Source organism: Coregonus lavaretus (genome assembly GCF_964263955.1).
Source record: "Coregonus lavaretus genome assembly, chromosome: 5".
Classification (NCBI taxonomy): Eukaryota; Metazoa; Chordata; class Actinopteri; order Salmoniformes; family Salmonidae; genus Coregonus; species Coregonus lavaretus.
In genome coordinates, this window is record NC_139992.1 from 11,146,507 (window position 1) to 11,164,342 (window position 17,836).

At 43.9% G+C, this 17,836-nt stretch overlaps 2 protein-coding genes across 3 annotated transcripts; one reads left to right on the top strand and one right to left on the bottom strand.

Moving 5' to 3' along the window:
* Positions 1 to 293: 293 nt before the first annotated feature.
* On the top strand, positions 294 to 6,941 carry dbr1 (debranching RNA lariats 1). Of its 2 annotated transcripts, none has more exons than XM_084161408.1 (9): positions 294 to 310; positions 641 to 889; positions 1,157 to 1,281; positions 1,448 to 1,528; positions 1,626 to 1,711; positions 1,802 to 2,026; positions 2,252 to 2,329; positions 2,553 to 2,698; positions 5,801 to 6,941. In XM_084161408.1, the coding sequence occupies exons 2-9, from the start codon at positions 693 to 695 to the stop codon at positions 6,534 to 6,536; spliced, it is 1,674 nt and encodes a 557-aa protein (XP_084017534.1). In that variant the 5' UTR covers positions 294 to 310; positions 641 to 692; the 3' UTR covers positions 6,537 to 6,941. The 2 variants fall into 2 exon arrangements, with proteins under 2 accessions (XP_084017534.1, XP_084017533.1); XM_084161407.1 differs by lacking the exon at positions 294 to 310 and adding an exon at positions 372 to 439.
* Positions 6,942 to 9,591: 2,650 nt separating this feature from the next.
* Positions 9,592 to 15,540, bottom strand: rab5b (RAB5B, member RAS oncogene family). Its single transcript, XM_084161413.1, has 5 exons — positions 15,295 to 15,540; positions 14,918 to 15,069; positions 10,267 to 10,389; positions 10,039 to 10,132; positions 9,592 to 9,815 (listed from the first exon to the last, which is right to left on the bottom strand). The coding sequence occupies exons 1-5, from the start codon at positions 15,455 to 15,457 to the stop codon at positions 9,694 to 9,696; spliced, it is 654 nt and encodes a 217-aa protein (XP_084017539.1). The 5' UTR covers positions 15,458 to 15,540; the 3' UTR covers positions 9,592 to 9,693.
* Between the last annotated feature and the right edge of the window lie 2,296 nt (positions 15,541 to 17,836).

Here is a 17,836-nt window from a genome sequence, read left to right on the forward strand (position 1 = left end):
ATGGCTACATTGTAGATGATCGAATGTCAATTTGTAAATCAACTCAATCAAGTACATTTTGGTTCTAAACTGGCAGATTTGAAATTGAAGCATGGCTGATAAAGACATTATTGTTATAAGCATTTGTGTGCATACAACAAATATTTTAATTCATAAAGAAGTGACGCTAAGTATTACAGTTCGGGATAATGTACAGGTGTTTGACTATTTGTAGTAAATTATTTTGATTGCGAAAGTGCTACCTACGAATCCATCACTCGATTTACTTTGGTGAATGTTTGCGCATGCGCTCAGGTCAAACTACGCTGAGGTGGGAAAAAACGTTTGAGTCATACATTTTGGTTGAGATAAACAGAACAAACCAACATAATCATGGTGGCTAGTTAGCTAACGCTACATCGTAACTCCAAAGTGCAAAAGGCGAGAAGCAATTGAACAAGTTAGTTTGATTTGACGAGTGATTGCATTGCATGTCCCTTAGCCAGGACAAGGCTACAACCCCGGACAGTGCGGACGTGTGATAGCGAGCAGATCTCTACTAGAGCTAGTAGTAAACAACCAACACAAATGATTGAGCTAACTTGCTACATTCTATTTTATTCAATTCTATAATTGTTGGCTTCCTCATCATATAATTCAGCTCAGCACAGAAAAAGAAGACCCTTACGGGAGTCTACAGCCAATCATCAGCCATGAAAATAGCTGTGGAAGGATGTTGCCATGGAGAGCTGGATAAAATCTATGAGACGATTGGCTACCTGGAGCAGAAGGAGGGGGTGAAAGTGGACCTGCTGCTGTGTTGTGGAGACTTCCAGGCTGTGAGGAACGAGGGGGACATGAAGTGCATGGCTGTGCCGCAAAAGTACAGGCAGATGCAGACCTTCTACAAGTTAGTTCCTTCCTATCACCTCTGCTCCCTCTCTTATGTAGGGCCAGGAGTTTTTCCTGACCCCCGCATGACCTGATCCTGGAAAAAATCTAGACCCTACCTTACTCTGAGGGATGGCTGTTAACCCCTATGGCTTTAGATGCCATAGGAATCAACAGCCAGGTGGGTTAAATTGGTTAAACCCAACCCTGTCAGTACTACTTCTAGTTCCTTTAGTTTAAAGGACAATCTGTTGTATTTCTGATGGTTGTATCTTGGTTCGTTCAGGTACTACTCTGGAGAGAAGAAGGCTCCGGTCCTGACTATCTTCATCGGGGGGAATCATGAGGCCTCCAACCATCTCCAGGAGCTGCCGTACGGGGGCTGGGTGGCTCCCAACATCTACTACATGGGTATGACTTTACCGTCACACTCTGGGTAGAAAGTTAAAACGCATATTACAAGTTCCACGGATCTCAAGGCTCTCAAGGCCACTTGTCCATCAGGAAATTCGGGAGCAGTTTTCACTTGCCCGAAAATGTTCATCTAATAATAACAGTGTATGTGGTCTTCCATCAGGTTATGCTGGCATTGTGCGCTACAAAGGAGTAAGGATTGGTGGCTTGTCTGGAATCTTCAAAGGGCATGATTATAGGAAAGGTGAGGTCATAAAGCTCTAGTAGATATTTCCTCCTGTCTCTGCAAATGTGTTGCAGCCCAACTGTTTGTAAAATTTAATCAATGCTCTTTTTTACAGGACATTATGAGTTCCCTCCATATAACCCAGAAACTCTACGCAGTGTTTACCACATCAGGAACATCGATGTCTTCAAACTCAAACAGGTGACTACCACTCACAGGGTTAATATGTCATATTATGTCCCCCCTATTATATCATATGTCATATTATGTGCCCCCCTATTTTACCACTAGATCCAGATGCCCGTGGATGTCTTCCTAACCCATGACTGGCCTCGTGGGATCTACCATTACGGCAGCACGGGGGAGCTGCTGAGGAAGAAAAAGTTCCTGAGGCAGGAGGTGGAGTCCAACACGCTGGGTAGTCCTGCAGCTGCAGAGCTCCTGGCCCATTTGCAGCCTAACTACTGGTTCTCTGCACACCTCCACGTCAAGTTCGCTGCCCTAATGCAGCACCCGGTGAGCTGAACTGAAGACAGTTGAGAGAGACTGCCGTGCATATTCAAAGATTTGATTCTTTCTGATTAATTAGAATTAAAGATACTGTGATTGTCGCATGATGCATTTATTCAGCATCGACATTGACATATCCCCCACCAACATCTTATTTCTCCTGATTGTATATATAATGTATGTGCTGCCATATCAGCACTGGATCTATCACAGCTCTGTTTGTACCTTCAGGCCAAAGTTGATGCTGCCCCCCGCACTACCAAATTCCTCTCACTGGATAAGTGCCTCCCCTACAGGGACTTCCTACAGGTGAGAGAGAGATATAGAGAGAGGGTGATGACACATGCCATGCAAGTGATTATGTTCCAGTTTCATAGATCCAGATTAAACCTACTTCTGAATGGAGAATCTGTTCATACTGGTCTGTGAAACAGCTTGCTTGCAAGTCTTATTTTGGGCTAGTATTGGCTATAGGCGTGTTCTCTGTAGTGCATGTATGAGTTGATGCTGACTTGTAGGGTGTGTGTTTCAGATCGTAGAGGTAGCAGACAGGCCAGGATCGTCCCAGGGTCTGGAGTATGATCCAGAGTGGCTGGCCATCCTGAAGGCTACAGACAGCCTGCAGACTGTCAGTCCTAACTACTGGAACCCCCCACAGAACAACGGCCTGCACACAAGGTCAGACACTCGCTCTCTCACATACTACACACACTTCTCTCTTACTTATTCATTCATTCACTCAATCAATCAATCAATCTCTCTCTTTTTGTCTCTCTCTCTCACTCACTCACACACACATTACAAACCCTACTATCTCACATACAGTGCATTCGGAAAGTATTCAGACCCCTTCCCTTTTTCCACATTTTGTTACGTTACAGCCTTATTCTAAAATTGATTAATTTATTTGTTTCCCTCATCAATCTACACACAATACCCCATAATGACAAAGCAAAAACAGGTTTTTAGATTTTTTTGGCACATTTATTAAAAATAACACAGAAATACCTTATTTACATAAGTATTCAGAACCTTTGCTATGAGACTTGAAATTGAGCTCAGGTGCATCCTGTTTCCATTGCTCATCCTTGAGATGTTTCTACAACTTGATTGGTGTCCACCTGTGATAAATTCAATTGATTGGACATGATTTGGAAATATATATAAGGTCCCATAGTTGACAGTGCATGTCAGAGCAAAAACCAAGCCATGAGGTTGAAGGAAGTGTCCGGAGAGCTCCGAGGCACAGAACAGGGGAAGGTTACCAAAACATTTCTGTAGCATTGAAGGTCTTATAGTGCCTTGCAAAAGTATTCATCCCCCTTGGCGTTTTTTCCTATTTTCTTGCATTACAACCTGTAATTTAAATGGATGTTTATTTGGATTTCATGTAATAAACATACACAAAATAGTCAAAATTAGTGAAGTGAAATGAAAAAAATAACTTGTTTCAAAAAATTCAAAAAACTAAATAACGGAAAAGTAGTGTGTGCATATGTATTCACCCCCTTTGCTATGAAGCCCCTAAATAAGATCTGGTGCAACCAATTACCTTCAGAAGTCACATAATTAGTTAAATAAAGTCCACCTGTGTGCAATCTAAGTGTCACATGATCTCAGTATATATACACCTGTTCTGAAAGGCCCCAGAGTCTGCAACACCACTAAGCAAGGGGCACCACGAAGACCAAGGAGCTCTCCAAACAGTTCAGGGACAAAGTTGTGGAGAAGTACAGATCAGGGTTGGGTTATAAAAAAATATCCGAAACTTTAAACATCCCACGGAGCACCATTAAATCCATTATTAAAAAATAGAAAGAATATGGCACCACAACAAACCTGCCAAGAGAGGGCCGCCCACCAAAACTCACGGACCAGGCAAGGAGGGCATTAATCAGAGAGGCAACAAAGAGACCAAAGATAACCCTGAAGGAGCTGCAAAGCTCCACAGTGGAGATTGGAGTATCTGTCCATAGGACCACTTTAAGCCGTACACTCCACAGAGCTGGGCTTTACGGAAGAGTGGCCAAATAAAAGCCATTGCTTAAAGAAAAAATAAGCAACCACGTTTGGTGTTCGCCAAAAGGCATGTGGGAGACTCCCCAAACATATGGAAGAAGGTACTCTGGTCAGATCAGACTAAAATTGAGCTTTTTGGCCATCAAGGAAAACGCTATGTCTGGCGCAAACCCAACACCTCTCATCAACCCGAGAACACCATCCATGTTTTTCATCAGCAGGGACTGGGAAAGTGGTCAGAATTGAAGGAATTATGGATGGCCCTAAATACAGGGAAATTCTTTCAGTCTTCTAGAAAATTGAGACTGGGACGGAGGTTCAACTTCCAGCAGGACAATGACCCTAAGCATACTGCTAAAGCAACACTCAAGTGGTTTAGGGGGAAACATTTAAATGTCTTGGAATGGCCTAGTCAAAGCCCAGACCTCAAACCAACTGAGAACCTGTGGTATGACTTAAAGATTGCTGTACACCAGCGGAACCCATCCAACTTGAAGGAGCTGGAGCAGTTTTGCCTTGAAGAATGGGGAAAAGATCCCAGTGGCTAGATGTGCCAAGCTTATAGAGACATACCCCAAGAGACTTGCAGCTGTAATTGCTGCAAAAGGTGGCTCTACAAAGTATTGACTTTGGGGGGGGGGGGGGGGGTGAATAGTTATGCACACTCAAGATCAGTTTTTTTGTCTTATTTCTTGTTTGTTTCACACACAAATATAGAGGTAGGCATGTTGTGTAAATCAAATGATGCAAACCCCCTAAAAATCCATTTAAATTCCAGGTTGTAAGGCAACAAAATAGGAAAAATGCCAAGGGGGGTGAATACTTTCGCAAGCCACTGTAAATGGAAGAAGTTTGGACCACCAAGACTCTTCCTAGAGCTGTTCGCCCTGCCAAACTGAGCAATCGGGGGAGAAGAGTGTTCGTTAGGGAAGTGACCAAGAACCCGATGGTCACTGCGACAGAGCTCCAGAGTTCCTCTGTGGAGATGGGAGAACCTTCCAGAAGGACAACCATCTCTACAGCACTCCACCAATCAGGCCTTAATGGTAGAGTGACCAGACGGAAGCCACTGCTCAGTAACAGGCACATGACAGCCCGCTTGGAGTTTGCCAAAAGGCACCTAAAGGACTCCCAGACCATGAGAAACAAGATTCTCTGGTCTGATGAAACCAAGATTGAACTCTTTGGCCTGAATGCCAAGCGTCACGTCTGGAGGAAACCTGGAACCATCCCTACAGTGAAGCATGGTGGTGGCAGCATCATGCTGTGGGGACGTTTTTCAGCGGCAGAGACTGGGAGACTAGTCAGGATTGAGGGAAAGATGAACAGAGCAAAGTACAGAGAGATCCTTGATGAAAACCTGCTCCAGAGTGCTCAGGACCTCAGACTGGGGCGAAGGTTCACCTTCCAACAGGACAACGACACTAAGCACACAGCCAAGACAACGCAGGAGTGTCTTCGGGACAAGTCTCTGAATGTCGTTGAGTGGCCCAACCAGAGCCCGGAATTGAACCTGAAGATTGATGGGGGGGGGGACAATTTAATCCATTTTAGAATAAGGCTGTAACGTAAAAATAAAAGTGGAAATAGTGAAGGGGTCTGAATACTTTCCGAATGCACTCTGCACACATGCATACACATTTGCGTACATGCACATACAAACCATCCCTCACTTACGCATGCACACCCACCCACACACACACACACGTGTAATGTGCTGCTCATGATCTCTGTGTCTAACTACTTCTGTATGTTGTCCAGGTGGGACTTCAGTGCGTCTGAGGCAGCCATGATGGAGGCTGTGGGTGACCTGGGGGGTGAACTGTCCATCCCTGACAACTTCAGCCTGACCGTGCCAGCCTACGACCCTGCCCGGCCACAGCCCCATGCCCACCCCAGCTACAGCACCAACTCCCAGACCACCGAGCTCTGTGCCACCCTGGGCCTCCGAGACATCTATGCCCAGGTTGGGCAGGGAGGATATGGGGGCCAGATAGGCACAGGAGCCCCAGAGCTGGAGGATGATGAAGTCCAGAGTGGAGATGAACCCAGTGAATATCCTAGTGACACCTCAGGCCTGTCCAGCTCCTACAACCCTGATGAGATCACCATAGAGGACGAGTGGGAGGAGGAAGAGGGGGAGGGAGGCGAGAAAGAGGGAAAGAGGAAGAGCCCTGATGCAGTGGTCCCAGGGGGGGAAGCAGGAGGGAGATGGGACCCAGGGCCCCCCTCTAGAGAGCTACCCCCCAGCCGCATGGGTCTGACCATGCCTGAGCCCAAATCAGACCCCGCTACTCCCTCACGCCTGTCCCTCAACCTGCCTCCTCCCTCTCACTCCTCACCCCCGGAAGTGGAAGGGGAGGAGCCCCATGTCCGGATCCCCAAGCGCACCAGTGGGGAGACAGGGGACCCCATCAGTACAGGCAGCACCCCCATGATCAAACGCAGGAACCAGGTCATCTACACTGCAGTGGACGATGACGAGAGTGAGGACTAGGGCTAGAACTTGACCCAGGTTTTAGGGGGAGTCAGTGGGAACTGTTGTCAAATAGAAGATTCTTATGATCTAATTTTTATATTGATATTGTCCGTCAATGCAAACCTATTTTCCTTCTTCAACGCAAACCTATTGTCCTTCTTCAATGCAAACCAACATAGATGTTTTTTTTAGGAAAGGGAGAGTGGAAATGTATTTTTTAAGTCTGTTCAGTTCCTTTTTTTAAATTATAAAGAAAATTGATTTTAAAAAAACGAGTTGGATTTCAGATGAGTCACACTGTTTCCTCTGTTTTCTAGTGTGGGTCAACTGCAAAAGTGCTGTGTTGGAAACAAGAAAAGGATGTTGTAAAGAACATGAATATGTTTGTACACCAAATAGTCATAAACCAATTTTGAACATTAACCTTGAATGACATCTTTACTTTACATTTTGGTCATTTTAGCAGACACTCTTATCCAGAGCGACTTACATTTTCATACTGGCCCCCCGTGGGAAACGAACCCACAACCCTGGCGTTGCAAGCGCCATGCTCTACCAACTGAGCTACAGGAGACTTTACTCTTCTGTTTCTCGGTTACCCAGAAGTAAAATCTCACAAAAGTTTGTCATTTCCTGGTCGCCGTTTAATCTGTCCATGAGAGATTACTCTTCTGTACAAATGCAGAGATAAGAGGGTCCATGGACAGGATTTCCCAAACTCTGTCCTGGGGCCCTCCCTGGTTGCACGTTTTGGTTTTTGCCCTAGCACTACGCAGCTGATTAAAATAATCAAAGCTTGATAATGAGTTGGTTATTTGAATGGGGGGGGGGACCGAGTTTGGGAAACCCTGGCCTAAACCAGCGGTTCCTTAACTTTTTAGCAGACCCCTTAAAGCATTTAAAATGTTCTTGCAACCCCCCAAAATAAAACAATTATTTCAAGCCATAACCCATGACAGGAGATACAAGTGGCACCACTGGACTAAACCATCATGTTCACTGACTGCACACATTGCGCAATAGCACAGCTTTATTGAACAACACTTTACAGAGTGGGAGTTTGAGTATTTTCCTCACGTTGTGTGGACTTCATTATTATTACACATAACACTGAACTAACCTGTGATCATAGAAGAGTTCATGAATAAGTGACTCGTGGATTTATCAGTTAATCATCACGATGACAGTCCATTAAACAATTTTGTTTTAAAATTAAGTAGAGCTCATCACATCGATTCGGGTCGTTAGTTAGCGATTCATTCCAGGATAATGACATAGGTACTCCAGTCAGTAAAATCAACAACAAACAAAACAGCTTCAATAAAATTAGGTGAAAATACATTGTGTATTTGACGAACGAGCTCCTCACAACCGTAGAAAGAGCAGAATGGCAGACAGTGTGCAGTCAGTTATTGGTTAATGGTTACAGGGATATGCTTTACTTTTGACTTCTGCCTATTGAACACACCCCAAAGCAAACCCAAAACAAAGAATACAGGGGGGAAAAACGGAGTAGGCACTTCTTTTTTTGTTTTTCAAACCCCTTGTAAGCACCCTTATTCTTCTTAGCTAAACCTTGGACACACAATCGCAATTCCAAATGGATCCCTCCCTATCCCCTCCCTACCTCCTGTAGATCTAAAACAAATGGAGAGTTAGAAGCAATATGTCAAAAATAAATCCACCCAGTCTATCAGTAGACAAGGTGAAGCAACTATCATAATGCCTTATCTAATCCCTTCAGATCTATATGGACTTTCAAGGGGTTATGGGTCAATTTGGAATCCATCAACAGAGTGGGTAGCTCTGTCACCAAAGCTCTGTCTCTTTCAACACCAGTGCTTTGAACAGCATCAGCTCGTTAGTCAGTCGTTAAAAGCGTTATTACATTGTTTTCATTTACATCAAATCTTAAGCAGTAAGACACAGGACAAATGAGGAACAGCAGAACATAGCATGTATATCATGTCCCATGCATTCACAACATGTCAGGCCAGATACAATGGTGTCCTACCTACAGGACTGCAGGTCTAGAGGGGTTTGAGTAGCCTGGTCCCAGATCTGCTTGTACTGTCTTGCCAACTCTACGATCATTGACGACCATAGGGAGTTGGCAAGACAGCACAAACAGATCTGGGACCAGGCTAGGGTTTTGAGATCAATACCTACTATAAGGTATCACTAGGAGAGGCAAGGATTTTCTCCTGATCATGTGAACTGACCAGGAGAAACTGCAGCCCTGGATATCATCATTGTGCACTAGACCAGGACCGAGTTTGGGAAACTCTGCACTAGACAGTGGATTGATTGTTAGAAACAGCTGTAGTTTCCAGCAAGGGCCTAGCCAGACTGAGACATGGCATAGAGCAGACTCACTCAGTCCCAACAGTAAATAAATACTGTACTCTAGGTTCTTCAGTGTATATCTACTGTACATCTGTGGGTGGAAGTGAGATGGAGGAGGGGCCTGGATGATACCAGACTGGCATTGGCAGCATGATGTCTCACAACATAGCTGCTCTAAGAAGTAATAATAATAATAATAATAATAATAATAATATAGCCTAGGGGAAAATAAATAAGGATGCCAGAGGAAATAAGGGCATCAGAAGAGGCCATGAACCGTGTTTTCCCTCCCTCTCATGCGATTGTGGGTAACCTGTGCCATCTAACATGGGTTATTCTATCTGTGGCGACTGGGGAGTGTCTGGAATGGCTCAGGCCATGCCAAGGCTTCAGGGTTGGGTTAAGGTTGTTCAGGCTGCCTGGGGCTCATGCTAGAGGGGGTGATGAGGGGGCATTCAGGACAGCAGTAATAAGAATACTTTAAGGAGGGAGTGTGACCTGCATCCCATTCACTCTTTTTTTCCCCTCATCCCTTTGACTCCCTCACTCCATCTCTCCTTTCTTCCCTCTCTGGCACTCAAGAACTGACACTGCAGCGATTGCATAATGAAATGGAACTATGATTAAAATGAATCGAGACAGACAGAACGCAAAACAACACACTCTTTTTTTCTCTTCCTGTCTGTCAGACCTCTCTCTGTCTCAGAAATGGCTGTCTGGCTTCGCAAAAGACAACACTCTCTCCCTCTCTCTCTGAGGGTGGAGGTTTGAAGGGGGTGTCCCCCTGCCCGACCCCAGAGGTTGGGGGCAGGGTGGAGGTGGAGCGGTCCTAGTTCCCTCCTCCTCCACAGCAAGACCGGGTGTTGTGGGCGTCAGGGTCCTGTAGGTTCACGCCCCGGTGTCGTGCTGCGTGTGTAGGGTTCTGGGTGTCGGTTTTTGGCATCTTTTTGGCTGCAGAGACAGTGGAACACACTTTGTTAGAGGTCAATAATCATCTTTGTTATGTTATTATTATTCTGACCTAGTTCTAACTAGGGCTTGGAGTTTTTCTTGGGCAGGTCATGTGGTCATGAAAAACTTAAATGTTTTGTTATTAGGCCAACAATTGAAATTAACAAAAATTGTGATCCCTATAAGTAGCCCTATAGATTGATGGGGGACGATGGAAGCTTACCAATGGCCAGGAACAGTTCGTTGACATTCATGGCGGTCTTGGCAGAGGTCTCCATGAAGAGAAGCCCAGTGTCTTCAGAATAGGTCTGGGCCTCCTGTCACAGACAGGAGGCAACCATCCATCAGTATTGGGAATCCCCAGTGTTTAAAATGTTATATTTGATATAACATTATGTCAGTGTATAGTGACGGCCAGAACATGTTACAGAGTCAGTGTTGAGTACTTTACCTCATACTCCACTAGTCTCTTCTCAGCCAGGTCAGCCTTGTTCCCTGCCAGAGCGATGACAATGTTGGGGCTAGCCTGCCTCTGTAGCTCCTTCACCCAGGCTTTGGCTCGCTCAAATGTCTCCTACAGGAGGCCATAGGAGAGGGACAGAGAGCAGAGGCCATAGGAGAGGGACAGAGAGCAGAGGCCATAGGAGAGGGACAGAGAGCAGAGGCCATAGGAGAGGGACAGAGAGCAGAGGCCATAGGAGAGGGACAGAGAGCAGAGGCCATAGGAGAGGGACAGAGAGGGGCGAGGAGGTGAGAAAGAGGAGGAGTCAGATACAGTACAACATTTAAATAACATGGCAATGTTCACATGATAGAGGGGGCTAGAGTACAATGGGGCGATTCCACGCAAGCAGAAATTATTGGTATCTCAGATTGATCTGGCAATTCTCACATAGAAGGAAAGAAGGGTCTATGAAATGCTTTTTACATTTGTATCACAAACCATTTTGGAGAAAATAATGATGGAAGTGGCCATTTTAGGCCCTTTTTAAACCTATACATGCTTCCTGTAAGACCCTATGATCTGTGAACCTTACATAATACAGACAACAGCTTGGTGTCATGGGGCGGCAGGTAGCATAGTGATTAAGAGCGTTGTACCAGTAACCGAAAGGTTGCTGGTTCTAATCCCCGAGCCAACTAGGTGAAAAATCTGTCGATGTGCCCTTGAGCAAGGCACTTAACCCTAATTGCTCATGTAAGTCGCTCTGGATAAGAGCGTCTGCTAAATGACTAAAAATGTAAATGTAAATTACGCACTGCTGCCATGCGCTGCTGCCATGTTGTGTTGCTACCATCTGTTGTTGTCATGTTGCTACTGTGTTGTGTTGCTGTCATAGGTCTCTCTTTATGTAGTGTTGTGGTGTCTCTCTTTATGTAGTGTTGTGGCGTCTCTCTTTATGTAGTGTTGTGGTGTCTCTCTTTATGTAGTGTTGTGGCGTCTCTCTTTATGTAGTGTTGTGGCGTCTCTATGTAGTGTTGTGGCGTCTCTCTTTACAGTGGGGAAAAAAAGTATTTAGTCAGCCACCAATTGTGCAAGTTCTCCCACTTAAAAAGATGAGAGAGGCCTGTAATTTTCATCATAGGTACACGTCAACTATGACAGACAAAATGAGAAGAAAAAAAATCCAGAAAATCACATTGTAGGATTTTTAATGAATTTATTTGCAAATTATGGTGGAAAATAAGTATTTGGTCAATAACAAAAGTTTCTCAATACTTTGTTATATACCCTTTGTTGGCAATGACACAGGTCAAACGTTTTCTGTAAGTCTTCACAAGGTTTTCACACACTGTTGCTGGTATTTTGGCCCATTCCTCCATGCAGATCTCCTCTAGAGCAGTGATGTTTTGGGGCTGTCGCTGGGCAACACGGACTTTCAACTCCCTCCAAAGATTTTCTATGGGGTTGAGATCTGGAGACTGGCTAGGCCACTCCAGGACCTTGAAATGCTTCTTACGAAGCCACTCCTTCATTGCCCGGGCGGTGTGGGATCATTGTCATGCTGAAAGACCCAGCCACGTTTCATCTTCAATGCCCTTGCTGATGGAAGGAGGTTTTCACTCAAAATCTCACGATACATGGCCCCATTCATTCTTTCCTTTACACGGATCAGTCGTCCTGGTCCCTTTGCAGAAAAACAGCCCCAAAGCATGATGTTTCCACCCCCATGCTTCACAGTAGGTATGGTGTTCTTTGGATGCAACTCAGCATTCTTTGTCCTCCAAACACGACGAGTTGAGTTTTTACCAAAAAGTTCTATTTTGGTTTCATCTGACCATATGACATTCTCCCAATCCTCTTCTGGATCATCCAAATGCACTCTAGCAAACTTCAGACGGGCCTGGACATGTACTGGCTTAAGCAGGGGGACACATCTGGCACTGCAGGATTTGAGTCCCTGGCGGCGTAGTGTGTTACTGATGGTAGGCTTTGTTACTTTGGTCCCAGCTCTCTGCAGGTCATTCACTAGGTCCCCCCGTGTGGTTCTGGGATTTTTGCTCACCGTTCTTGTGATCATTTTGACCCCACGGGGTGAGATCTTGCGTGGAGCCCCAGATCGAGGGAGATTATCAGTGGTCTTGTATGTCTTCCATTTCCTAATAATTGCTCCCACAGTTGATTTATTCAAACCAAGCTGCTTACCTATTGCAGATTCAGTCTTCCCAGCCTGGTGCAGGTCTACAATTTTGTTTCTGGTGTCCTTTGACAGCTCTTTGGTCTTGGCCATAGTGGAGTTTGGAGTGTGACTGTTTGAGGTTGTGGACAGGTGTCTTTTATACTGATAACAAGTTCAAACAGGTGCCATTAATACAGGTAACGAGTGGAGGACAGAGGAGCCTCTTAAAGAAGAAGTTACAGGTCTGTGAGAGCCAGAAATCTTGCTTGTTTGTAGGTGACCAAATACTTATTTTCCACCATCATTTGCAAATAAATTCATAAAAAATCCTACAATGTGATTTTCTGGATTTTTTTCTTCTCAATTTGTCTGTCATAGTTGACGTGTACCTATGATGAAAATTACAGGACTCTCTCATCTTTTTAAGTGGGAGAACTTGCACAATTGGTGGCTGACTAAATACTTTTTCCCCCACTGTATGTAGTGTTGTGGTGTCTCTCTTTATGTAGTGTTGTGGTGTCTCTCTTTATGTAGTGTTGTGGTGTCTCTCTTTATGTAGTGTTGTGGTGTCTCCCTTTATGTAGTGTTGTGGCGTCTCTCTTTATGTAGTGTTGTGGCGTCTCTCTTTATGTAGTGTTGTGGGGTCTCTCTTTATGTAGTGTTGTGGCGTCTCTCTTTATGTAGTGTTGTGGCATCTCTATGTAGTGTTGTGGTGTCTCTCTTTATGTAGTGTCTCTCTTTATGTAGTGTTGTGGTGTCTCTCTTTATGTAGTGTTGTGGTGTCTCTCTTTATGTAGTGTTGTTGTCTCTCTATGTAGTGTTGTGGTGTCTCTCTTTATGTAGTGTTGTGGTGTCTCTCTTTATGTAGTGTTGTGGCGTCTCTCTTTATGTAGTGTTGTGGTGTCTCTCTTTATGTAGTGTTGTGGTGTCTCTCTTTATGTAGTGTTGTGGTGTCTCTCTTTATGTAGTGTTGTGGTGTCTCTCTTTATGTAGTGTTGTGGTGTCTCTCTTTATGTAGTGTTGTGGTGTCTCTCTTTATGTAGTGTTGTGGTGTCTCTCTTTATGTAGTGTTGTGGTGTCTCTCTTTATGTAGTGTTGTGGTGTCTCTCTTTATGTAGTGTTGTGGTGTCTCTCTTTATGTAGTGTTGTGGTGTCTCTCTTTATGTAGTGTTGTGGTGTCTCTCTTTATGTAGTGTTGTGGCGTCTCTCTTTATGTAGTGTTGTGGCGTCTCTCTTTATGTAGTGTTGTGGTGTCTATGTAGTGTTGTGGTGTCTCTCTTTATGTAGTGTTGTTGTCTCCCTTTATGTAGTGTTGTGGTGTCTCTCTTTATGTAGTGTTGTGGCGTCTCTCTTTATGTAGTGTTGTGGCGTCTCTCTTTATGTAGTGTTGTGGTGTCTATGTAGTGTTGTGGTGTCTCTCTTTATGTAGTGTTGTTGTCTCCCTTTATGTAGTGTTGTGGTGTCTCTCTTAATGTAGTGTTGTGGTGTCTATTTTCGTGATGTGTGTTTTGTCCTACATTTTTATTTTGAATCCCAGCCCCCGTTCCCACAGGAGGCATTTTGCCTCTTGGTAGGCTGTCACTTGCCTAGTTAAATAAAGGTTAAATAAATCAAATAATTATACTCCTTATAGTTTGCTCTAAAATTTGGAGTATGTCTTGATTCTGAAATATAATTTTTCACATAAATTTATTCAACATTAAAAATATTTATCTCAAAACTACCCTTTTTGATTTTGTTCATTTTAAGACATATTGTTTGGAACAATAACCTCTATAAGTACATCACATTTCAGAGTGGGCTCTCTACTAATTCTGAAGGTATGATACATTTTATGAGCACCACCAACATAGTGAGTGGTAAAGGGATTCAAAGGGAACTCCCACTACTGGTGATTTGCTGAATGTGCAATCCTAAAGCAGGGCTGTGATTGGTTAATGACCTATAATGTCAATTTCTATGTATAAATGGGTCAGATCATTACAAGTCCCAGAGAGCCCACTCTGGAAATGTGGCGTGTTTGAAGAGTATACTGTTACAAACAATGTGTCCAAAAATAAACAAAATCAAAAAAGGTAGTTTTGAGATATTAATATTTGTCATGTTGAATAAATGAATGTGAACATTTTTTTTTCAGAATCTTGACATACTCCATATTTCAGAGAACACTATAAGGAGTATAATGACACCAAGATGTTGTCTGTATTATGTACGGTTCACAGATCATAGGGTCTTACAGGGGGCATGGATACACTGAGCATACAAAACATTAAGAACACCTGATCTTTTCATGACACAGACTGACCAGGTGAATCCAGGTGAAAGCTATGAAAGTTCCTATGTGAGAATTGCCAGAACAATCTGAGATACCAACACTATTTTCTGTTCCCACTGGCATGGAATCGCCCAATACATTGATTGTTTACTCCTCAAGTTAGCTCTGAGCATGCATCTCTGTGGTGCGCTGAATGATGACTGTACCGGCTTGGTGATGTCAAAGACCACAATAGCTGCCTGTGCCCCGCGGTAGTACATGGGAGCCAGACTGTGGTAGCGCTCCTGTCCCGCCGTGTCCCAGATCTCAAACTTCACAGTGGTGTCATCTAGACACACAGACTGGGCCAGGAATGCAGCTGAGAGAGAGAGAGAGACAGAGAATGTAAAACTAATGATGTACAACTCAGTCCTTTCATCTCAGCAAACCCTCCATTCTTGGTCCAGGAATACATTTCTCACAGTGTTTTTAACATAAACTTTTGTTGCGGCACTCCAGGAACAGAGAGTTGCCCAACCCTGATCTGGGGCCAACAGTGTGCCAGTCAACTTCTCCCTCTCCTCCCCCTCCCCTCTCTCCTCACCTCCGATGGTGGTCTCCTGGAACTCATCAAACTGTCCCTTGACGAAGCGCAGCACCAGGCTGGACTTGCCCACAGCCATGTCTCCCAGCAACACCAGTTTAAACTGGCATATCTTTGTCTGGGGCAGCGTGCAATTGGGCCGGCCACTCCCTCTGGTAGCCATGGTGACAGAGGTGAGGAGGGCGGGGCCTCCCAGTGATGGGAGCTCAGACTACAGGGGACTCTGGGATGTGAATTCTTTCTCTACCTCTCCTCTTTTTCTCTCTGCAGATGAGAGAAGATTTTGTATTTATTAAAGATCCCCATTAGCTGCTGCCAACAAATTAAGGCAAAAACATTATTACACCACAAAATATCTAAAATTCAACATTTACAATACCACCATACATATGTGTGTGTGTGCTTGCCTGTGTGTGTACTCAAAGTCTGCATTGTTCCATAAGGTGCAGTTTTATTTGTTTTGTTTTTTAATCTGATTTTACTGTTTGCATGAGTTACTTGACGTGGAATAGATATGACAACAGAACAGAGGGAACTGTTATGGTGGACAATGCTGGTAATGGAAAATGGAAAGACTGGCTCAAATGACAACAGGTGCCATTCAGTCTGGACAGGTGGGTCATTTATTTTTTCATCAGGTCAGATAACCATTAATATCATGATCTATTTATGACATGATTATTACATGATCTACAATAATGCCCATCCATACAAATCTAGGATGGCTGACAAAAACACATACAGGGAGGATGTAGCTCAGTTGATAGAGCATGGCGTTTGCAACGCCAGGGTTGTGGGTTCAATTCCCACGGGGGGCCAGTATAAAAAAATATGTATTCACTAACTGTAAGTCGCTCTGGATAAGAGCGTCTGCTAAATGACTAAAATGTAAATGTAAATGTAATGTTTGAGCATGACAGCCATATTTCATTGTGTGTTGCATATTTCATTGTGTGACGCCTTCTTGGCACCAGCCTATGGAATTGTGCTATGTAAATATTTATTATAGTGATATACATGAACCGCCATAGGGGTCATTGAGAGGTCAAAACATGCGGAGGCTTCTGCCGTTCCAGGTCCATTTGATAGCACAGAATGGTAATGTCAATCGCGCGCACCAACAACGGCGTGTTGATGTCCCACTCCCCACTGTCACATACATCCAAACCTCTGGAATTTCTCGAGGCAGCGAGCTATTGCCATTTCAGTTGAGTGACAGCACGCACAGTGTTTTCACTTTCATCACCACCAGAGCTCAAACCTCGTATGCCATTGTTTTTCATCATCTGCTACGCATTTAGCTGTATATTTTATTTTACATCGGGGTATGAATATTAAAATGGGCGCTATGCAGGTATCGTCAGTTGTATCTGTAAACTGGTGTATCTCCGTATAGAATAGACTCCGTTGAAGCCCAGTCACTTTGCTGCGGATAAGCCAAATCGGCCCCAGCTCAGGTTCGACAGCCGTCTCACTTTCATTCTTGCACCTCCACATCCCATATATACACTCGGGGAGCATAAAAACATGAATACATACCAGTGACAATATCGGCGCTGTCTCTGAAACGATCAGAGGTCCCCGTCTTGAGACTGTTGACAATTTATCAGCTGGTGAAACGACTATTAACACTTCCTGCAAATTCGCGCAGTCGCAGTCAGTGTCGCATTCTCGATTTTCTTAAACGGATAGATAACCACATTCCTCCACGTTTTAGGTCACGTCAGGTGCAACGGTCCGCAGTCTCAAAACAGACTGTCTTTCATTAAGAAAAATATTTGTCTTTAAAATGTTTTTTCACAACCGTATCAGAACAGAACAGCTAATAAACAGAGGTTGGGTTGTACTTTGATGTCTCTGTATCTGAATGGTCTATTGTGCCTATTATGGAATTGTTTAAAAACAACAAAATAATTCAAAGCTAAATGAGGACCACTGACTATTCTAAAATATATGAGGTGTCCAAATGTAGAGAATGGACTTCGACTTGGCTTACCTACCTTTAATCAGACGCAGCGGAGAACGACTGCCCCTCGCATTGAGGATTTCAAATTGAAGGCCGACCGCGGTACTGCAGCCATTGTTTCCAGAAAACATGATGCCCCATTATAGTAAATGGGGAAATTATAGTAAATGGGGAAATGGCGATCTTCGTGGTCAATATTCGTGGATATCTGTCTATAAAAACAAATCGAACACAATCATGGTACAAATAATTACTTATATTTCACCAGATGTACACTACCAGTCAAAAGTTTTAGAACACCTACTCATTCAAGGGTTTTTCTTTATTTTTACTATTTTATACATTGTAGAATAATAGTGAAGACGTCAAAACTATTAAATAACACATATGGAAATCATGTAGTAACCAAAAGAGTATTAAACAAATGAAAATATATTTTATATTTGAGATTCTTCAAATAGCCACCCTTTGCCTTGATGACAGCTTTGCACACTCTTGGCATTCTCTCAACCAGCTTCATGAGGTAGTCACCTGGAATGCATTTCAATTAACAGGTGTGCCTTCTTAAAAGTTAAT